Source organism: Elephas maximus, chromosome 2 (genome assembly GCF_024166365.1).
Source record: "Elephas maximus indicus isolate mEleMax1 chromosome 2, mEleMax1 primary haplotype, whole genome shotgun sequence".
Classification (NCBI taxonomy): domain Eukaryota; kingdom Metazoa; phylum Chordata; class Mammalia; order Proboscidea; family Elephantidae; genus Elephas; species Elephas maximus.
The window spans coordinates 151,047,152-151,070,942 of record NC_064820.1 but is presented as its reverse complement, the minus strand read 5'-3'; the positions used below and the strand labels follow the sequence as shown (position 1 = coordinate 151,070,942).

The window sequence follows — 23,791 nt, the reverse complement described above, 5'->3', positions numbered from 1 at the left end:
ACTGGTCCTCGCTGGTTTAGTTTTTTGGTGAGTTTTTTGGTTTTTACTCTTTTGGTAAGGCTTATCTGGAATAGAACATGGGCAGGAAAATAAATAGAGGAAGACAGAGAGATAAAGGAACCAAGAAGTGAGGAAATGTTCTGTTCCTAGATAATGGTATTCATGGGTATGTAATGGAGGTGACATGTTCCATTACATAGGATAGTTTTTTTTATAAAGTTGGCACATAGCGTTATTTCTCTCTTGAATGTCTGTATTTTTTCTGAGTTTTCTTGGTATTATGGGGTACATTTGTTTTTTGAATTTGGGCTTCTGGGGAAATTCAGAGATGTTAAGAAATTATAACTACTTCCTTTATGCCTATCACTGTCATAACTGGGCATTTTAGAATTTGTGTGTGTGTATCCTTAAGGCTGTATGTAGTCAGAGAAAGAATATTTCCTTTTGAGAGTGTATATTCACCTTGCAGAAACCCTGGTAGCATAGCAGTTAAGTGCTATGGCTGGTAACCAAGAGGTCAGCATTTCGACTCCAGCCGGTGCTCCCGGAAACTCTGTGGGGCAGTTCTGCTCTGTCTTATGGGATTGCTATGAGTCAGAATCGACTCATTGGCAACAGATTTGGTTTTTGGTTTTATTTATCCTATTTGCCTTAAATTTTAGAAACAACGATTAGCTTAAATTATTGAGTGTCTCTGATTTATGTGTTAAAGGTCAATACAAAAACATTTTGTACCCCTTTTACATATGTTTTCTATTATGACAGATGGTAGGGCTCACTTTGAACTTGCTGTTATATTCAGGAATGATTAGCCTGATTGAACTTTTTTCCTCTATTGAGGCTTCTGGATGGAAAAACAGGTTTCAAAACAAAGTGTCATAAATAATGTCACCTTTTTTCAAAGTGTCACTTTATTTTTTCTCTCCTGACATTAAAAATTTTTTTTTCTCATGCTTTAGGTGCAGATTTACAGCTCAAATTAATTTCTTGTACAAAAATTTATACGCATATTGTTGTGTGACACTAGTTGCAATCCCTATAATGTGACAGCATACTCTCCCTTTCAACCCCGGGTTTCCTGTGTGCATCCAACCAGCTCCTGTCCCATTCTGCCTTCTCATCTCTCCTCCAGACAGGAGCCACCCATTTAGTCTCGTGTATCTGCTTGAACTAAAAAACACACTCTTCATGAGCAGTATGTTTTATAGTCCAGTCTAGTCTTTGAAGAGTTAGCTTTGGGAATGGTTTTAGTTCTGGGTTAACAGAGAGTCCAGGGGCCATGTCTTCTGAGGTTCCTCTAGACTTAGACCATTAAGTCTGGTCTTTTTATGTGAATTTGAGTTCTACACCATACTTTTCTCCTGCTCCGTCAGGGACTCTGTTGTGTTCTCTGCCTAACAAACATTTTTAGTTCTGAATTTCTAAATCCAGTTCTTCTTTTTCTTGTAGGAGTTTTTTCAAGTGTTTATACTGAGTCACCTAGGAAGCATTTTGCATCCATTAAGTATGTATTGGAACTGATACAGAAACCCTGGTGGTGTAGTGGTTAAGTGCTATGGCTGCTAACCAAGAGTTAGGCAGTTAGAATCCTCCAGGCTTTCCTTGGAAACTCTATGGGGCAGCTCTCCTCTGTCCTATAGGGTCGCTATGAGTCGGAATTGACTCGATGGCAGTGAGTTTGGTTTTTTTGGTGGAACTGATATATTAGAGTTCTCTGGGTTTTTTTGTAGAGCTATTCTTTTTTGTTTTTATAGTGATGTTTCCATGTTCCCTGTATTAGCTGAATTGCAGATAAGCCTTTAAAGCTACAAGGATCAGATGATCTTTCAAGCGTGAATGGAAATTTATAAATTGATAATTGGAATAAGATTTAACGGTAGTAAGGGAACACAACAGAGAACCCCTGAGGGAGCAGGAGAGCAGTGGGATGCAGACCCCAAATTCTTATAAAAAGACCAGACTTAATGGTTTGACTGAGACTAGAAGGACCCCCGTGGTCACGGCCCCCAGACCCTCTGTTGGCCCAGGACAGGAATCATTCCCGAAGCCAACTCTTAGATATGGATTGGACTGGACAGTGGGTCGGAGAGGGATGCTGGTGAGGAGTGAGCCTCTTGGATCAGTTGGACACTTGAGACTATGTTGGTATCTCCTGCCTGGAGAGGAGATGAGAGGGTAGTAGGGAGTTAGAAGCTGGCGAAATAGACATGAAGAGAGTGGAGGGAGAGAGCGGGCTATCTCATTAGGGGGAGAGTAATTGGGAGTATGTAGCAAGGTGTATATAAGTTTTTGTGTGAGAGACTGACTTGATTTGTAAACTTTCACTTAAAGCACAATAAAAATTATAAAAAGCAAAAAAAGGATTTAATGGTAGTAAACTCATTGAAGGAGCCCTCATGACAAAGTGGTTAATAGCTTGGCTGCTAACCAAAAAAGGTCAGCAGTTCGAATCTACCAGTTGCTCCTTGAAAACCCTGTGGGGCAGTTCTACTTTGTCCTGTAGAGTTACTGTGAGTCAAAATCGACTGGAGGGCAACAGGTTTGGTTTGGTTTAAAGTCATTGAATCTCATTGATAGAAGCCCTTGTGGCACAGTGGTTAAGAGCTTGGCTGCTAACCAAGGGATTGATAGTTTGAATCCATCAGCTGTTCCTTGGAAACCCTGTGGGGCAGTTATACTCTGTCTTGTAGGGTCGCAATCAGTTGAAACTGACTTGACGGCAGTGGATTATCAGAAACTATTTCCTTTGTCACCAGGATTGTCATTTTGATTGGTGTTCATTTAAAATGATGACAGCATCATGCACTGTGTAGACATTCGTGGGAGTACAGTATGTATCTTATTAATTCACTATTGTAATATTAGCATTCGTTGTTGTTATGCATGCATATACACACACATACACACATTTCTTTAGAAGCTATACAGATAGATGTCATGGCACTTGAGGTGATATTTGCCTTTCTGTTGTAATATAACCTGTTCATTCTTTAGTCCTTCTTTTGGGAAGGTGTCTAGGTCTTTGGACGAACAGTCCCCTTTCTACTTATTGTAGATAAATATTATGTCAGCATTTTAATTGATATTCACAAACACGTGAGAAAGTTACTGCTTTTAAGATTATGGAGGCTGGATAGCATTATTGAAGTTGCATTTGAGCTTGTGTTTTTTTAAAAGTGGTTTTTCATTCTTCTGTGGTAGGAGGATGCTTGAATGTGCCATTCACTGGTGTGATTAGACCTTTTATTTAGACCGGGATTTCACCACCTTGGCACTACTCACATTTTGGACTGGATAATTGTTGTGGGAGCTGTCCTGTGAATTGTGGGATGTTGAGCAGCACTCTGCTTGCTAAATGCCAGTAGTATCTCCTCACCCGAGTCATGACAATAAAAAGAAAGCTTCCACTCATTTGTCAAATGTCTGGGAGCAAAATTGCCTATGGTTGAGAACCTCTGGTTTAGATCATAGTAGTTTGTCTGACTACTTATACATTATGTTTTGGTAGAAAACATAATTCCCAGTTTTGTGGAATTGTTTTTAACATTTCCAAAAAAAAGTTGCAGTGCTTGAAAAAATTGCCAGTCGGGGAAATTCTTTGATATATACATATAATCTCCCTAGATATGATTTAACTAGGAAGTAGACTCAAAGAAAAATGTAAGACAGTGTCTATTATATGTTTGTATTTTTTGAAATGCCTTTTTTGAAGAGACTTCAGAAGCAGCCTGGTGTAGATATAAACATTTTTACGCAGTAGAAATTATGTACACAAAGGTAAGCAACGTTAACAATATTTCAAATAAATACAGTATTGCCCACAATCTTACTACTTCATCAGATGGAACGTTTTAGTAGACTAGCATCTTTTTTTGATTTTTGTATATTCATTCAACTGTTTGACTAATATTTATTGAGCACCTGCTGTATGCTAGGTGCTGTTCTAGATGCTGAGAATGCAGCAGCGAACAAAACTAAATAAAAATCCCTGTCCTTACAGAGTAGAATTCTGCAGGGATGGGAGACAGAGAAACGGATGATAAATGAGCAGATAAATGATCTTGTTAAATGATGATGAAGCTAGAAAGGCTATAACGTAGAATTTGTCAGTGTTGATTTAGGCATCACAGTGATGATAATTGCTTACAGTTGAGTTGGTATACATGATTTTCTTAAACAGTTCTTTTCTCTGGAATGCTTAGGTTGTTAAAAAAATTTCTACCAGTTATAGGCACAGTGATTAAAAAAAAGTTAACCCAGGGACTGTTCCATGCCAATTATAAAATCAAAGTACTGGTACATTCGAATGGACACTTGGTAAAACTACAAAGTATGGAAGAGTTGTTATTGGCTGCATTGTAAATTTTAAGTAAAACTCATGTGACTATTTAGCCTTTCCTGATAAACTTAGTAGACTTGTGTTATTTTGCAGAGATAGCCAATATTATGACCATATCTTTTTGCCATAATTTTTCTGTAAATTAATTTTGAGACTGCAGAAAAATATAAAATGAAATATAATGGGGTTGATTTTCACTATTAAAGTAATAATTACTTCATTTTGAGGCTTGTTGTTGGTTGCTGTCAAGTTGATTCCGATTCATGGTGACCCCATTTTGTGCAGAGTAAACTGCACTTAATAGGATTTTTAAGGTTGTGACCTTTTGGAAGCAGATTGCCGGGCCTGTTTTCTGAAGTGACTGTAGGTGGGTTTGAACCGCCAACCTTTTGGTTAGTAATTCAGTGCTTAACTGTTTGCATCCCATTTTGAGGCTACTTGTGAGAAATTACTTCTAATAAATGCCGGCCTCACCAGTCAGTGTGGGTTTATACAGAACTAGTGATCTAAAGGTTACTGGTTTAAACCCACTCAGCAGTACTTTAGAAGAAAGGCCTGTGATCTGTTTTTGTAAAGACTGAAAGACCAAAACCAAACCCGTTGCTGTTGAGTTGATTCTGACACACAGCAATCCTATAGGACAGGGTAGAACTGCCCCATAAAGTTTCCAAGGTTCTAAATCCTTATGGGAGCACACTGCCACGTCTTTTCTTCTGGGGAGAGGCTGGTGGGTTTGAACTGCCGACGTTTTGGTTAGCAGCCAAGCTGCTTAACTGCTGCACCACGAAGACTCCTATATACATAGAAAATATAAACTGGGGCCAGTGAGAAACAGATGAGGAAACATCCTCCAGCAATTGAGGGATTGAATTCCTTTTTTTTTTTTTGGCCAATTCAACTGTTTACAGGTGTGCAACTTATTGACAGCAATTATATTGATTAGCTTTGCAAACCTTAATCAATGTGATTTTTCCATCACCGTTAACCCCTCTTTTCCCCCTCCCTTCTACCCTTGGTAACCACTAATAAACTTTGGTTTGTTCTCTTGTCTTTTTATATAAATGAGGTTGTAACAACATTTCCCGTTTGTGATTGATTTATTTCACTAACCATAATGTCTTCCAGCTCCATCCATACTGTAGCATGTATTAAGACTTCATTTTTCCTCCTGGCTGAGTAGTATTCCGTTGTACATATATTCCACATTTTGTTTATCCATTCATCTGTTAATAAGCATTTAGATTGTTTCCACCTTTTGGCTATTGTGAATAGTGCTGCAATGAACACTGGTGTACAAGTCTCTGAGTCACTGCTTTCAAGTCTTTTGGGTATATACCTATGAGTGGAATTGCTGGGTCATATGGTAGTTCTATTTTTAGTTTTTTGGGGAACTGCCACACTATTTTCCACAAGCGCTGCCGCATTTTGCAATTCTACCTGCAGTGGATACGGATTCCAGTTTCCCCACCTCTTGTCAACAATTTTACTTTCTGTTTGTTTTTTTATCTTAGCCGTCCTAGTGGGAGTAAAATGGTATCTCAGTGTGGTTTTGATTTGCACCTGTCTGATGGCTAATGATACTGAGCATCTTTTCATGTGTTTTGTGGCCATTTGAATGTCCTCTTTGGTGAAATGTCTTTGCAAGTCCTTTGCCCATTTTATGATTGGGTTGTCTTTCTTGTTAAGCTGTTGAAGTTTTATATGTATTTTGGTTATTAGATTGTTTTTGGATATAGTTTTTGAGGATATTCTCCCAGTCTGTAGCTTTTATTTTCACTTTTTTGGCAAAGTCTTCTGATGAACAAAAGTTTTAAATATTTGTGAGGCCCCACTTATTTATTTTGTCTTTTGCTGTTTGTGCTTGTGTTACTATATTAGATAATCCATTGTTGAAAGCTAGACCTGACAGCATTGCCCTTGCTTGTTCTTCTAAGAATTTTATGGTTTTAGTTTGCACATTTAGGTCCTTAATCCATTTTGAGTTTGTTTTTGTGGATGATGTGAGGCATGGGTTCTGTTTGATTTTTCTACGTGTGGAATTCCAGTTTTCCCGGCACCATTTGTTGAAGAGACTTTTCTTTCCCCCATCGAATGGACTTAAGAGGGTTTGAATTCTTTTTCTTCACCTTCCTGTCTCTAGCTTTTCTCCCCCACTTAATAAGTGAAATGCAAAGCCTTAAGGTATTTGACCTCTTGTAGAGGAAGTGGAGGGGTTTTGAATTGTTATAGTAAAAAGATGATGTGGGTGGAGTAATGTGAACCTGGCAAAATATCTGAGCTCTGTTTTTACTTCGTTAAAAAAGCCTGTCATTATGTTTTATAGATTATAATAATGAAGATGAATTTGGAAGAAAGTTGAGGTTCCTCTTGCAACAGCTCCCACCTGTTAATTACAGTTTGTTAAAGTTTCTGTGTAAATTTTTAGCCAACGTAGCATCACATCATGAAGAAATCTGGTCTGCTAATTCTTTGGCTGCTGTCTTTGGTCCAGATGTCTTCCAGTAAGTTGTTTCATAAATTTTTGTTTAATGAAAAAAGAAAACAAACAGGATTGGTGAAATAGAATCATATTGTCTCCTAAGAATCATAGGCTCCTTGGTGAACCATTATTTTTATTATAATAGATCTGATTAATCCAGCATTTTTGTGAGCAGGGTACAAATGAGGTAGAATTTACAGATGGGAAAACTGAGGCATAGAATGATGACATAAATTGCTCAGATTCATAAAGTGACTCATTGGTTGTCAGTTCAATGTGGACTTTTGTTCTTAGCATTTACACAGATGTGGAAGATCTGAAAGAGCAAGAAATAGTAAGCAGGATAATGGCCGGGCTTCTGGAAAATTACTATGAGTTTTTTGAGAATGAAGAGGAAGAGTTTTCATCTAATGATTTGAGTTCAATTACTGAACAGGTGAGAATATTTTAAATATTCTACTTGGAGGGAAAATGTTTTTTTGTTTTTAAATATATTAATTAAGAGATTGACATAAATTTATGTGGAATTTAACTGGAAATAATTCTCCTGGTTATTATATATAATCAGTAAATGACTTACCCATATAGTATATGAATGTTCTATTTTTTCTGAATCACTTCTTGTCCTTAATTTGGATAATATGGAAAAGATATTGAAACCAGAATATATGGTAGAGGTTTTTTTCCTTCTGTTAACTCAGGCATGGTTTGTTTTATAAGAATAGCGTGCTTTTTTTTGTTTGTTTGTTGTATCCGTCCCACCCCCAAGATTCTTAAAATATATGTAGTATGGAAAAATAAAGATGAAAATGTTCAGCAGCTGATATAAGAGAAAATGAATTTTTGCATGTGGATTGTTATTAGTAATAATTTCATTCTTAGAGAGTTTCTTGATTAAAATAGCTAGCTAATACAGCAGTGCAGTCATTGTCCTAAATGAGGAGTACCTGGAGAAGTCATAGCTGAGGTTGCAGGTGACTCCTGAATATTAAAACCCATTTCTCAGGATACTTTATGATATTTTATTGTTACTGCTATGCTTCATGGTTGAGACTGTACAAAGATCCTAGTTACATTCTCCGTTGTGAAATTTATTGTAAAGCTACATTAATCCAGATAACTCAGGTTTAGAATTTGTGATGTAGGTCTGTGTGGAGGTTTTGCCTTTGCCCTTGAGTAAAGTGGTTTGCTGAGCAAACTTGTTATTTGATTAAGGGGTAAGTTTATTTGATTTGGGCATGGGGTGGGGCTACAACTTTTCTTTTAATGGGTAATAATTCACCCCCCCTTTTTTTAAAAAAAAATAAAATGTGCAGTAAAAGGTCTTGCCTTTAAAAAAAAAAAAAAGTCTTGCCTCTCACCTATACCCCTTTCTTCCGTATCCAGCCCTTTCCCTCCCTTATTGGTTTCTTATATGTTTTTCCAGAGGGGTTTTATTTTTTTTTTAATGCAAATGCAAGTATGTATTTTCTCACAGTTTTTAGTAGGAAAAGTAGCATACCATGCACACTGTTTTTATACCTTGTTTTGTATCAACTAATATTGTATTTTAGAGATATTTTCTTATCAGACTGTAGAGAGCATATTCTTCTGTTTTTCCATCTGCATAGTTCCCTACTGGATGAATGTGTAACCTTATAATTTATTTGATTTGTAGTACCAGTTTCCAATTGAAAGGTATATCCTGGTTTTCTCAGAACAGTCCTAGTTTGTCTGCTTTCTGGTATAATTACGAATAGTTCCCCTTTCAAATGTATCCAGTTTGGGATGGTAAATTATATTGTCATACTGTTCGTCGATGGACATTTGGATTGTTACCTTTCTTTTCCTATTACATTATAAAGCAGCATCTCTTAAAAGGTAGTTTACCACACAGATTTTCTCCAGCTCTGATAGGCCTTGGCTCTGATGATGTGAATTTAGAGTTCTATTTTCTGGGTAGGCTAACCTTTATTTAAAAGGGTTTCTATACTGTTGTAAACTTTTATGAATACAACTGTTTAATATTTGGGGTTTGTGCCTTCCTCAGTGTTCAATGTTTTCTTCAAATAAGCATTTTTATCTTTGTCTGTTTTCCTGCATCTTGCTTAAAAGATGGACTGGATCTTCTTTCCTCTCTTCCTCCTTCTCTCCCTTTGTCTCTTTTTTCATATATCAGGGACTTTAAAGAAACAGCAGTAGATACCAGATGGCAGCTTGCAGTGTCGAACTGAGGATGAAGTCAGTGTGCATATATATGTGAAATAAATCAAATGGGTAGAATTCGTAGCCTGAGTTAGTGACATATGGAACTTTTGATATGTTTTTTGAAGTTTTCCAATTGTCATATATAGTTGCTGACTTAAAAATTTAGTTAAAATAAAGAACTGATACATCTCTTCAAACTTATTCTTGCTTAAAGGTAAATGACAAGAAGAGGACAAGTAGTTAGATACATCTTAAACTGTTAATGACTTTTGATGCCCATAAGAAATCTCATCTGTTGGGGAATTCTGTGTACCTTCTTTCTTTTCCCTAAATTATGTTTTAGTCCAGTACTTTTTAAAAATAAAACCAATTACTGTCCAAAGTAAAATAGAATACATTTATGTCATCCATTTTCTATATTTCTAAGATGATTTGACTTGTAAGAAACTGATGAAACTAGCTTCACCTAATATTTGAATTTGGACTTTGACTCCTTTAAAGTCTGCAGGATATGCTTTTGTTACATCTGTGATCCTGTGAAATTTCTGTTATCCTATGGATTCCTTATGTATGCTAAAATATAGCCATGTCTTACCTGTATTGCATTAGTGTTTTTGTATTTTTTTTAAGCACTAGAAAAATTGAGTTAATATATATTGTGCTTTACATTAAACAGAATGGTAATTAAATTAAGCAACACCAGGAGGTAATACTGAATTCTGCTGATTTGCCGATGGAAGTAAGGATACTAGTTTATTGAGCAAAATATGCTCAGTAAATGGAGTGGTGCAGTGGGTCCAAAGAGACAATGATGTATATTTAATTATCTTGATCCATGTTACTAATTATTTGAATCTATTTTATCTGCTTTAATTATATTTCTGAATTATAAGTAGATTGCAAGTAATAGAAGAACAGGTTTCTGGAAGTTTTTTTTTTTTTTTATAAACATTTGATAACTTCAGTTTGATTTATGAGGCAGAATTGATAAGGTATTTGAATACAAGTAAAATTTTCTCAAGCTCAGCACACTTTGGTGGTATTTTAAGGTTGGCCTAATTTAAGTGTTGCTGATTTCTTATCCACATATTTAAAGATATTTGTTCGCAAAGGTATAATCATGGCAGTGCTTTGATTTTTCTCCTGATTTTGGTATTTAAAAGAAGCAAACTTTATTCAGCTCTCTCTTCTTTTGGAGTCTCATCCCATTAATGCAGGTATTTGGCTGTTAAAACCTTTTCAAGGTAGTGGATATTCCTACTAATAGTATGAGAGAGATGGATGGAGATGATGACTAGGAAGTGTATGAGAAATGACCCAGAATCAAGTGGATAGATTCTTTGTCTAGGATCCTTAAATGAGTGAGAATCCAGTGGAGTGGCTTGAAGATGGAGGTGATAATTATGTTTCTTATACATTTGAGAAGGCAGGTAGCAGTGTTCTCCGCAAGCTGGAGTCTGGAAAGTAGGCATTTCATGAGGGTGTAGAGAAGGGAATTACAGCAGTCAAAGAGATTTAAGTATGGATGACGGTTTTCAATAAGTGGAGTTGAGGAAGCTGCATACGTAGGGCAGGTTCAGAATAACTTCTGAACAGAATAGACTGTTGATAAGAAAAGCGGGTTAACAAGTAGAGGATCAAGAGGAACTCTTAGAGATTAGTATGGGGCGAGAGAGCATTTTTATCTAAGCCTTTAATGTTTACTCTTGCCCAAGTAATTGAGTCAACTCTTAACTGCAGGAAGTTACATATGGGAGGCCTGGGAGTTGGAAGAAGGGAGAACAGCCCACAGGCTACTAGTAGTTGATGTCACATCTTTGTTGGTGATCATTGGTGAAAATACTAGAAAAAGTCAGTTAATTTTCATAAAGCTTATTGAATTGAATATAAAATATTGAATATGAGTATAAGACTTTCATAGTTCCTAGGAGCTATTGACTGTAGATACAAACTGATTTTAAAACATTTGATATAACATGTTAAAATAGTACCCCTATACCTAAAATTTGTGGACTGAGTAAATATTCATTTATTTTCAGTTTAAATAACCGTATTTAAAATTTTTAAAATATTTTGCTGTGGTGCCCAAGCTTTTAGTAATCATTCACAATAATTCCCATTTTATACTTCTGAAAGCAGTATTTTCTAGCCAGTTTTTTTCTTGCTACATCAGTTGTTGACAGCCCCTTGCTTCAGGTAGTTTGGATGGCAGATAATGAGTTCATTTTTGTAAATAGCAACATTATGTGTAGAAACTAGGATCTATACTCTAGTTCTAGTTAAAATAATAGCTATTGCTTATTATGTATAGATACTGCTGAGGAATTTTATGTAATTTTTAATACTTTCAACCAGCTCCATTTACACAAAAGTTTTGGAGAAGATGCCAGAGATCTTTCTGACTTCAAAGCCTAGTTATTAACTACTGCGTTATTCTTGAGAGCAGGCAACCTGTACCTGTTGATTAAGAATCTGATGAATATAATATTGTGATTACCTTTCTTTTGGTTGCAGTTTTACTTTCTGATAGTATTCTAGCAACTATATTTGCAAGTCCATCAGGAAAAACACTACCACTGCTACGTGACAGTGGCAAACTAACTGATTCTAGGTATTGCCAGTGTATTTGGCCAGAATGGACAGGAGTATATTTTCACTGCTACCTGTTTTTAAGTACTAGTATTAATTTATAAAATGTTAAGGCCGTATGTGGGCAGTTTCTTCTTGGGGTAACAAAAGATATTTCTCTCTTGAAAATATTTTATTGGCTTTTGCTCTTATATTTCAGGGTCTGTTTATTGGAGTGATTATCTACTTAAGAGTTCTCATCTACTTTGATAATAGAGACAGTTTATAACCCTGCCAGAAAAATAATTGTAACCTTGAGTTGTGCTTAATGGTCAAAACAGTGACTTCTCTCTTGGTGTAGGGTCCCATCTCTTCATGAAAAATTTAGTCTGAATCATTTAGAAAATAGCTGATGTTTTCTAAAACAAAGCTAACAGCTTAAGGCAAAATTTTTATACCCTTCTGCCTATTTTCACACTTACTCTATATTAAAATGACTTCTGTAACGCACCAAGAAACCGGAGGGATCAATTAGAAGTCTTTTGTTAACTGTTAAGATTTACAGAACTAATTGGTTAGAAAATGGAACTTTCTTAATGCAAATTAAGGCGTGCAGGCTTTTTCATAGTTTGCAGCCTTGTTAACATTCCTAGTGTTGCATTAACGTAAGCATCACTTCTTGCTTCCAAGTATTTTTTGTCTGGTTTGCAATTGTATTTTGATATGGAAAATTTGAGAATTACTCTATGAGAGTTGGTCCTGGGAAATGAGGGAGGGAAAAAAAGGAGTTGTTTGTGTTTAAAAATTTATTAGAGTAGTATGATTTAATATGTCAAAAGTTTTATTAAATTCTTATTCTTAGTTCCTTTTTATTTATATAGGTTAATGAACTTTCCGAGGAAGAAGAGGAAGATGAAAAGCTAGAACATATAGAAGAGCTTCCAGAAGAGGGTGCAGAAAAATCAAATGACATGCCAGAGGTGGTACAATTAAGAATGACTGAAAACATCCTAGAACCAAATGGTGTTACAGCATCAACAAGGTACTATTTCATTTTCGATGTAGACTCATTCCACTAGTAATACGGTATAAATTATAGCTGTATGTGAAGGATTGACATTTGTATGTGAAAAAGAGGGAGAAGAAAATTTTAAAGGAGCAGCCCTGCTAAGGAATTTTCAGTTATTAGTTTAGTATTTGTATCTTCCCTCATAGCTTCTTACATACATTTCTTTTTAAAATCTATTCATTTTGTTTTTGTATTAACTTGCTATTTCAGAACCTGGGGAAATAGAATTATTAGAGAAGGATATAGTGGCTGAATTGATGTGTATTGCCAGCTTCTAGGTGGGAACTAAGTTGTAAAGAAAGACTCTGTGATCCATTAAAGTAGTGCTTTCCAATCCTTTTCATGTATAAAATGACAATATTTACATAGAATACTGGGCCAGTTCGATGAATGTGGTAGGCTGTAGGCACTATCCCAGCACATATCTGGGACCATTGGGAACACTATTTAGGAAGCTCTGAAGAATTTGAAAATTCCCCATAGCTCTAGGCATGCTCAATTTTGTGCTAATTCTTTGTAAAACTCCAGAATTTATTAAGCCTTTCTAATTAGGGGGACATAGCTATATATTTAATCGACTAGATATTTTTCATTAAACTTGTATTCAGTTGAATGGTGGGCAAAAAGCTCAGGAAATAATAAGAGTCAGAAAGCAAAATGTTTTTAAAAAATTACTGATAATATCAAAAGGAGGAGCTCTCCACTAGCCTTTAAAAAAATTACAGAATAGTTTAAAATATATATTGCTAAATACAACTATTGTATTTCTCTGTGGGCCTATAGATCTTCGTGTTATACATGGTTTTTTCAAACATTTTTGATAATGGTTTATTAACACCTTTATTTAATCTTGCCCTTCAGCATTTTGTTTATGGTTTTCTGTGTTTTTACATGACCTTACAATTTTTTGATGACCTGTTAAACTATATTTTATATAATAATTAAGGTATTTGTTAGCTGTGTATTAAGATATTTAGCTGTATGGCACGATGGGTTAGCGTTTGGCTGCTAACTGAAAGGTTGGCAATTCGAACCCATCAATGGCCTTGTTGGATAGAAGACTTGGCAATCTGTTCCCATAAAGATTACAACCTAGGAAGTCCTATGGGGCAGTTCTGCCCTGTCATATAGGGTCTCTATGAGTTGGAATTGACTCGACGGCACACAACAACAACATAGTTTGCCCAATCATTCTTTTTTCTGAACACTTTGAGTTGTTCCCAGCTAGCATGTCAGTATTACGTTGCTACTAAAGAATCTTTGTTTTTAGGCCCTTTTTTTCCTTCTTTTGAATTATTTGCTTTGGAGAAATTTCCAGGTATAAATTTTTTTGGGCCCAAAGATTGAATTTCCCTATGGCTTTTGATAACCACTTCTAGACTATGTAAAAGACTTGACCCAATTTACGTTGCCATCAGCAATATTTTCTTGAAGACCTGACAATACTAGATTTACATGGGTGTTTTTTATTTTGTTAATTTTGAGCTGTACTACTAATAGTCACTAGCTACATGTGGCTATTTAAATGTAAACTTTAATTAAAATTAAATAAAATTCACAATTCACTTCCATGATTGAACTAGCCACACTTTTTACATGCTCTGTAGCTGTATGTGACTACCGTATTGAGCAGTGCAGGTGTAGCACATTTCCATCATTGCAGAAATGTCTGTAGAACAGCACTGATCTAGAGGGTAATTTCTTTAAGAATTTTTAATTATTTAATTATCAGCAAGATTAGTGTTTCAAATGACTGATAGTTTATTCTCTTTGATATCTGTCTAGTTTTGTAGAGGATCCTCTTCCCCTCCAACACAATCGTTTTTCAATGGATTGATTCGTTACAGTTTTGGTGGTTGACAGGATTCTTTAACTGCAAGTCATAGAAACAGACCCTAGTTAAAGTAAAGAATGAAGGCAGTTTATTAGAAGGATGCTGGGTAGGTTGAAAAGTCAAAAGGAAAAGCTGAATAAGCAGGCCTTGGCAAAGATAAGAATATGGGCAGCTCTGGAGAATTTAGTAACAGAAGGTCATGGAAACGTCTTTGGCATGTGGCTTTTGCTGTGACAGCTCCAACTGTCTCCCTTAGTGTGTGATTCTGCTTAAGAACGGATTTCTGAGAGAGGCGTGGAGAGGCTGGCCTAAATTGGATCAAATGTTCACCCCCTTGGCTAGGGTGGGGCTGGTCATTATAATTTGCGTGTCTACCACGACCATGTGGAAACGGGAGGAGTTATTTTCCCACAGGAGTTAGTTTCCCTACCTCCAAAAGAAGGGGTTAGGAATGTTGAGCAGCAGGAAGAAATGTTTACCACAGTGGTCTTCTAGATTTAGTGAAGATCCTTATATATTTCAGTTAACATTTATACATTTTTATTTTAGTTTTGGCTGATTGATTGTATAAAGATTGAAAATATATATGACTACTTTTTTGGTAGCCGTCGTTGGTTTTTTTTTTTTTTTTCTTCTTGCTTCAGTAGTCCCTGGATGGTGCAAATGGTTATTAACACACTTGGCTGCTAACTGAAAGGTTGGAGGTTTGAATCTACCCAGAGTTGCCTCAGAAGAAAGGCCTGGTAATTTACAGCTATTGAAAAATCTGTGGTGCACATGGAGTCGCCATGAACTGGAATCGACTCCATGGCAACTGCCTTGTTGCTTCAATAATTAAAACATCATATTTAGCGTAGTACTTTTTAGATATATAAAATATCTCATAGTTGCGATAACTACTCAGTTTTTAGTTGAAATTTACTTACGCAAGTTTTAAGTTTTTTAACTTTCTGTTTGAAGTAAGAACAACCATGGCATGTACTGCTTTTAAACCTTTTCAGTTTTTACTCCAATTTGTTATTAAATATGTATGTATTAAAAACTTACAAAAATTATCTTTCCACGGCAGCTTGAGTTAGGGACTAAAGATTAGGTTTGTTTATTGCTGAGTCTCCTGTTTAAGTAAAAAGAAACAAAATGCATGCCATTTCATAAATTTTTAACAAAACTTAGCTGAACAAATGAAAAAATAAAATGGAATGAAGTATACAGTCAGTTAGAGGGAACAGATGAAAAAATAAAATGGAATGAAGTATACAGCCAGTTAGAGGGAACAGATGGCCTTTTAGAAAGAATGATTAGGTTTAGATGCTAGGATCTTTTTTTTTTTTTAAAGATACCTTTTTAAAACTATTTTATTCCTGATCCTAAGCAATTACTTAGGTTTCTTATTTTAGTTTTTTTACAAAAATACCTCATTGAATCTATTTGATTTGATAAGGGCTATATGTTCATGTTTTAAAAAATTAAGTCAAATCATGTCTCTTCTTTGCTTAAAACCCTTCAGTGTCTCCCCGTTTTACTCAAACTAAATGCCAGAGTTCTTAAAATGGCCTCCAAGGTTCTGTCTACACAATCTGGCTTCCTCCACATTTCCTTACTTTTCTGACTTTATCTCTTCAATGCTTTCCTTTTGGTAATTTCTCCTCTTGCATGACCGAATCCGCAAATTCTCTAGGCATGTTCTACCTTAGAGCCTTTGCATTGACTGTTTCCTCTGTCTGAGTAGATGTACCCTCCCCTGCCACCCAATATGTCTACGCAGTTCTCTCACCTCTTTCACTTCTTTGCTCAAATATCACTTCCTTAATGATGCTTCCATGTCCTCCATTCCTGGTATCACTTGTCCTGTTCTATTTTATCCATAACAGTTATGACCTTATAACATGTTTATTATGTTATCGTCTATCTTCTAGCACTCGAATTTGAGCCACATGACAATAGGATTTTGTTCACTCATGTTTACAACACTTAAACTAGTGTCTGCCATAGAACAGATGTTCAATAAGTACTGAATGTTGAATAAATTGGGATTTAGAATTAAGACAGTATTTTCTTGACCTCAACTTAATTATACAATATAGCAAAATATGTTAGTTTTTTAAGACAGAAGAAATGTAATATAGATTCTTAGATTATCTACCATGGGTAAAAGAAAATGTATATCTACCTTGGGTGAAAGAAAATGTGCAGAATGCATAGGTCCTAGCATCTAGGAAGTTCTTAATAAATTTGTTTTAATGAATTAGTTGATACTGTATTGCTTGAAATGAAAGATGGAACTTTTGATAACTTTTTTTTTTAATCTACTGTGGTAAACATATGTGACAGAAAATTTGCCACTTTAACCATTTTTAAGTGTAGAATTCAGTGACATTAATTACATTGACCATGTTGTGCAACCATAAACCTCTGTCTAGTTCTAGAAGATTTTCATTACACCAACATTAACTCAGTACCCCTCAAGTAATAACTCCCTATCCCCCTTTCCCTCCAGCCCGTGGTAACCACTAATAAACTTTTGTGTCCGTTCTGGGTATTTCATATAAATGAAGTCATAATATTTGTTGTTTTGTGTTTGACTTATTCCACTTAGCATTGTTCAAGCTTCATGTTGTAGCGTGTATCATAACTTCATTTCTCTTTATGGCTGAATAATATTCCATTGTATGGATAATGGAAATTCTGATGACGTAGTGGTTAAGTGCTACGGCTGCTAACCAATGGGTCGGCAGTTCAAATCCACCAGGTGCTCCTTGGAAACTATATGGGGCGGTTCTACTCTGTCCTGTAGGGTCGCTATGAGTCGGAATCGACTCGACTGCACTGGGTTTGGTTTTGTATGGATATACCACGTTTCGTTTATCCATTCATCTGTTGATGGACACTTGTGTTGTTTCTAGCCTTGAGCTATTGTGAATAATGCTGCAATGAACATTGATATGCTACTATCTGTCTGAGTCCCTGCTTTCAGTTCTTTTGGATATATACACAGGAATGGAATTGCTGGGTCATATGGTAGTTCTGTGGAGCCCTGGTGGTGCAGTGCTTAAGAACTCGGCTGCTAACTATAAAGTCGACAGTTCAAATCCACTGGCTGCTCCTTGGAAACCCTGTGGGGCAGTTCTACTCTGTCAGGGTTGCTGTGAGTGGGAATAGCAACGGATTTGTTTGTTTTTTTTTGGTACAGTATTTCTATATTTAATTTTGAGGAACTTCCAAAGTGTTTTCCACAGTGGCTGCATTATTTTACATTCCCACCCGCAGTGAATGAGGGATCCAGTTTCTCCGCATCCTACCAACACCTGTTATTTTCCATTTTTTTGATCATGGCCATTCTAGTGGGGGTGAGGTGGTATCTCATTGTGGTTTTGATTTGCATTTCTCTGATGACTAATGACCTCGAGCATCTTTTCATTGGCCGTTTGTATATATTCTTTGGTGAAATATATTAAAGCCCTTTGCTTTAATTTTTTTATTTTATTGTTTGTCTTTTTGTTGTTGATGTGTCATCTTTTTGAGTATTTCTATGAGCTAGTTTCCAAACATCTACCGAAAGTATTAGGTTGCCTGCTTTGGATTTTCTATTAAGAAGTAACACAGAAACCTATGCAAATGATTAGGTTAGATGCTAAGATCATGCTTTCTTGTTGAGTCAGCCCCTGACTCACGGTGACCCCGGGCACAACGGAAGGAAATGCTGCCTGGACCTGTGCCATCTCCTGATCAGCTGGGGATCAGACGGTTGTGACCTAACAAATTCTCATTGACTCATTCTTTGGAAGTAGATTGTCAGGCCTTCCTAGTCTGTCTTAGTCTGGAAGCTCTGCTGAAACTTGTTCAGCTTCATAACAACATGCAAGCCTCTACTGACAGGTGGATGGTGGCTGCGCATGAGGTGCTGGGTTTCCTGTGAGGAAAGTGAGAATTCTACCATTGAACCACCCGTGAGTGAAGGTTTAAATCAACTTTTGGCCTCAAACTTTATACTCATTAAAATCATTGAGGACCCCTAATATATGGCATTAACGGGATACAGACCTTAACTAACAACACACAAACTCCAAAGGATAAGCTAGAAAATTGGGATCTTCTAAAAATTAAACACTTGAGCATAAGACTTTACCAAAAGAGTAAAAAGAGAACCTACAGCTGGAAAAAAATTTTTGGCTATGACACATCCGACAAAGGTCTCATCTGTAAAATCTGCAGAAAAATCCAACACCTCTACAACAAACAGACAAATAATCCAGTTAAAAATGGACAAAGGAAATGAACAGACACTTCATGGAAGAAGACATTCAAGAGGCTAACAGACCCAGGAGGAAATACTTGAGATCACTAGCCATTAGAGAAATGTAAATCAAAACCACAATGAGATACCATCTCACCCTGACATTACTGGCATGAATAATAATAATAATAATAATAAAAAAAACAGAAAATAACAAATGTTGGAGAGGCTGAAGGGAGATTGGAACTCTTAGGCACTGCTGGAGGGAATGCAAAATGGTACAACCGTTTTGGAAAACGACATGGCACTTCCTTAGAAAGCTAGAAATAGAAATACCATATGATCCAGCAGTCCCACTCCTTGGAATATATTCTAGAGAAATAAGAGCCTTCACATGAATAGATTTATGAGCACCCGTGTTCATTGCAGCATTGTTCACAATAGCAAAAAAGATGGAAACAGCTTAAATGCCCATCAACAGATGAATGGATAAACAAACTGTGGTACATACACACAATAGAGTACTACTCAACAATAGAGAACAGTGATGAATCTGCAAAGCATCTCACAACGTGGATGAATCTAGAGGGCATTCTACAGAGTGAAATAAGTCAGTCACAAAGAGACAGATATTGTATGAGACCACTACTGTGAAAACTCGTGAAAAGGTTTACACACAAGAAGAAGCAAACTTTGATGGTTATGGAGGAGGGGTGGGAAAGGAAAAGCACTAAATAGATAGTAGATAAGTAGTGACTTTGGTGAAGTGTAAGACAGTGCATAGTGCTGGGGAAGTCAGCACAACTTGTCTGAGGCAAGGTCAGGTAAGCACCATAGACACATCCAAACTCCTTGAGGGACCAATTACTGGGCTGACGGCTGTGGGGACTGTGGCCTTGGGGGAACATCTAGCTCAACTGGCATAATGTAATTTATAAAGAAAATGTTCTACATTCTACTTTGGTTAGTAGTGTCTGGGCTCTTAAAAGCTTGTGAGCAGCCATCTAAGATACTTTACTGGTCTCACCCGATCAGGAGCAAGGAAGAATGAAGAAAACTAAAGACACAAGGGAAAGATTAGTCCAAAGGACTAGTGGACCACAACTACCCTAGCCTCCACCAGACTGAGTCCAGTACAATTAGATGGTGCCTGGCTGTCTCCACTGACTGCTTTGACAAGGGATCACAATAGAGGGTCCCGAACAGAGCTGGAGAAAAACGTAGAACAAAATTCTAACTCACACAAAAAAAGACCAGACATACTGGCCTGATAGAGACTGGAGGAACCCCGAGAATATGGCCCAGACACCCTTTTGGCTCAGTAATGAAGTCACTCCTGAGGTTCATCCTTCAGCCAAAGATTAGACAGGCCCATAAAACAAAACGAGACTAAAGGGGTACACCAACCCAGGGGCAAGGACTAGAAGGCAAGGACTAGGGGCAAGGACTAGAAGGGAGGGGAAAGGAAAGCTGGTAATAGGGCACCCAGAGTCGATAAGGGAGAGTGTCGACATGTCATGGTTGGTAACCAATGTTATGAAACAATATGTGTACTAACTGTTTAATGAGAAGCTAGTTCTGTAAATCTTCATCTACAGTATGAAAAAATATATTTAAATTATTGAGGACCCCAAAGAGTTTTGTTAATGTAAGTTTATATCTGTTGTCCTTTAATCATATTAGAAATTAAAACTGAGCATATTTAAACCACTGGGAGTATTTCTTCATTGAGCTGTACTTTAAAAGATGTTTGTAGCTAAAATATACTTTATGACTTAGTGTTTTTTTATTGATAACTTCCTCCCTTATTAGTTTTAAATCAGTGGTTCTCAAACTTTTTGGTCTTACAACCCCCTTATATGTTTAAAAATCATTGAGAACTGCAAAGACATTTTCCCCCCACTGGGTTATATCTGTCGTTATTTACTATATTAGAAGTAAAACCGAGAAATTTATTTATTAGTTTATTTTAAAATAACAATAATACTTTGTTGTTGAGTTGCCATAAACCTGTTATGTTAATATAAATGTTTTTAATAAACCTGTTACTGTAAATGTTTTTAATGAAAAATAGCTACATTTTCCACACCTCGAAAAAATTTTTAGTGAAGAAAGTGATATTGTTTTACGTTTTTGCAAATCTCTTAATGTATGGCTTAATAGAAGACAACTGGATTATTGCGTGTCTTTCTGCACTTAATCCGTTGTGTTATTTTGAAGTATGTAAAGAAAATCTAGCATCACATTAAAATATTGTTGGAAAAAGGAGAATTTTAACAGCTTTTTCAGATAGTTGTGCATGTTCTTTGGCAATACACCAAAACTTTTCATGAGTAGTTGTTTGTTAGAAATTATTTGTCATATAGTGGTGGCGGTGTCCTTATTAAAAAAAGTAGCTGTTTATTTGATTGTCCCAGCATATTCTTCAGGGATAAAGAATATTTACCGTTACACTAATAACCTAGCTTGCCGATCACTACTTTTATATATACTTGAATATTCCAAGAGCCATTGTAGTGCAGTGGTTAAGTGCTTGGCTGCTAACCAAAAGGTCAGTGGTTCAAACCCACTAGTTGCCTTGTGAGAAAAAATGTGGCAGTCTGCTTCCATAAAGATTCACAGCCTTGGAAACCCAATGGGGCAGTTGCGCTCTGTCCTGTAGGGTTGCCATCAGTTGTAGTCGACTCAACGGCAATGGGTTTTAGGGAGCAAAGAGATCAACTGTCCTGCCCACCCATCCCATTTAAGACCCTCAGAACTTTTGCCTCTTTTTGGCTTCTTAGGATAACTGGAAAATCCTGTTAAAGTTTAGTCTTTTTGGAGACTAGATAAAGATAGATCTAGACTACCATTTCTCAAACTTGTTAGTATGGATAAGAATCGTCAATGAAGCTTTTTTTAAAAGTAGGAAATAAAACATACAGAAATGGGCATAAGACAAATGTACAGAGCAAAATAAGATAGTAAAAAACAAATATCCATGTAACCATTATCCAGACCTAGAAATAATGACCGATTACCACCCCAGTAGCTTTCATAATCCTGATTCCCTTCCTCCCCAACCACTCTGCTGACTTTTATGGGAATCGCTTCCTTTTCTGTTTTGGGGCTTTACAAAAATGAAATCAGACTATATATTTTTGGTCTGGCGTCTTTTGCTAAGCACCGTATGAAAGATTTATCCATATTGTTGGATGTCACTATGGTTTGTTCATTTCATTGCTATAAAGTATACCATTATATGATCACACCACAATTACCATTTTTACTGTTGATGGACAATTAGACTGTTTTTACTTTTTGGATAATATTGCTATGTAGGTTCTTGTCCACATCTTATGGTGCACATATATGTGCATACGAAGACATACACATGTCTTCAACTTTATAAGTTTTGCTAAATTATTTTCCAAAGTGCTTGTTTCAGTTTATACACCCTTTAGGAGAATGTGAGAGTTCCCTTCGCTGCACACCTTAGTGTATCAACTCTGAGTGTATTAACTTAGTATTAACTATTCTGGTGGTATATAATAATATTTTGTTGTTGTTTTAATAAGGTTCAGCCCCTTTTCATATGTGTATTGGTCAATTCCTTGTTTTGTGAAATGTCTATTCAAGTCTGTTGCCTGTTTTTCTATTATCTTTTTCTTACTGATTTGTAGGAGTTTTTTTTTTTTTTGTATATTCTTTGGAAGCCCTTATGTTTGTTGCAGATATTATTTTCCCACTGTGTGGTATGCCTTTTTATTCCCATATTGTATCTTCTGATGAATAGTTCCTAATTTTAAGTTAATGAAATTTATCATTGTTTTCCCTCTGTGGTTAACGCTTTTGCGGTTTAATGCACTTCATGGTTTTTATGTCCTGTTTAAGACATCTTTTCCTAAAGTGAGGTCAAGAATATACATTCCTGTACTATTTTCTATAAGCTGTATCAGTTAAGTCTACAGTCTACCTGGAATTGATTTTGTCTGTGGTGTGTGAGCTGGGGCCGAGTTTTTTCCATATGGATATCCTATTGTTCCAGCACCAATTTTTGAAAGACTGTCCTGTCTTTGCTCTCTATAGTGCCATTTTTATTCTAAATCAAGTGTATATGCATGAGTTCTTTTGTGTTGTTTGTCTTTCCTTGTGCCAGTACCATACTGTCTGATTTTCTTTGGCTTTTTTTTTTATGGTATTTGAGGTCTGGGGCAGGATCCAGACCTCCAATAATACAATGCTCTCACTCCAGGAGATCCTAATACAGGTAGTCTATGGATGACACCCAGCTCTAGGAATAGCAAGAGAGCGCCCATATTCTGGCTTAGTCTACATTAGCCCGTGTGAAAATAATTATTAAAAAACCCACATTTATTAAATATAGCAATCTTGACACGTAATTGCACACATTATTTATGTACGTATAAAAGCACTTTTCCATTGTCATAGTCATCTAGTGCTGCTATAACAGAAACACCACAAGTGGATGGCTTTAACAAAGAGAAGTGTATTCTCTCAGAGCCCAGTAGGCTAGAAGTCCAAATTCGGGGAACGCTTTTTCTCTCTGTTGACTTGGGAGGAGGATCCTTGTCATCAGTCTTCCCTTGATCTGGGAGGTTCTCCGTGCAGGAACAACGGGTCCAAAAGACACTCCCTGCTCCCAGCACTGCTCTCTTGGTGGTATGAGGTCCCCCTGTTTCTCCGCTCACCTCTCTCTTTTATATCTCAAAAGAGACTGGCTCAAGACACTATCTGATCTCGTAGATCTTATTGATATAACTGCCGCTAACCCATCTTATTAACATCATGGTGATAGGATTTACAACTCATAGGAAAATCTCATCAGATGACAAAATGGTAGGCAGTCATACAATACTGGGAATCATGACCTAACCAAGTTGACAGATATTTTGGAGGGACACAGTTCGGTCCATGAAGTCTGTGTTACTTCCTTATCTTTATGAACATCATTTTCATTATTTCAAAACAATCCATTGACTGTGTGTACCCTAGTCCACTTTTATCTTTGCCGATATTTCTTAAAAATAATGTTGCCGCCACAGTAGTCAAAACAGCCTGGTACTGGTACAACAGCAGAT

The 23,791-nt window shown here is 36.4% G+C and overlaps 1 protein-coding gene across 5 annotated transcripts in view; it reads left to right on the top strand.

The window, feature by feature from the left end:
- FAM13B (family with sequence similarity 13 member B) overlaps nucleotides 1–23,791 on the top strand; it is a 117,938-nt gene that overhangs the window by 43,499 nt on the left and 50,648 nt on the right. For all 5 annotated transcript variants that reach the window (XM_049873712.1, XM_049873715.1, XM_049873714.1 and 2 more), the window contains exons 5-7: nucleotides 6,663–6,840; nucleotides 7,113–7,254; nucleotides 12,455–12,615. In XM_049873712.1, the coding sequence (XP_049729669.1) occupies nucleotides 6,663–6,840; nucleotides 7,113–7,254; nucleotides 12,455–12,615 (481 nt within the window). The remainder of the gene's footprint in view (nucleotides 1–6,662; nucleotides 6,841–7,112; nucleotides 7,255–12,454; nucleotides 12,616–23,791) is intronic.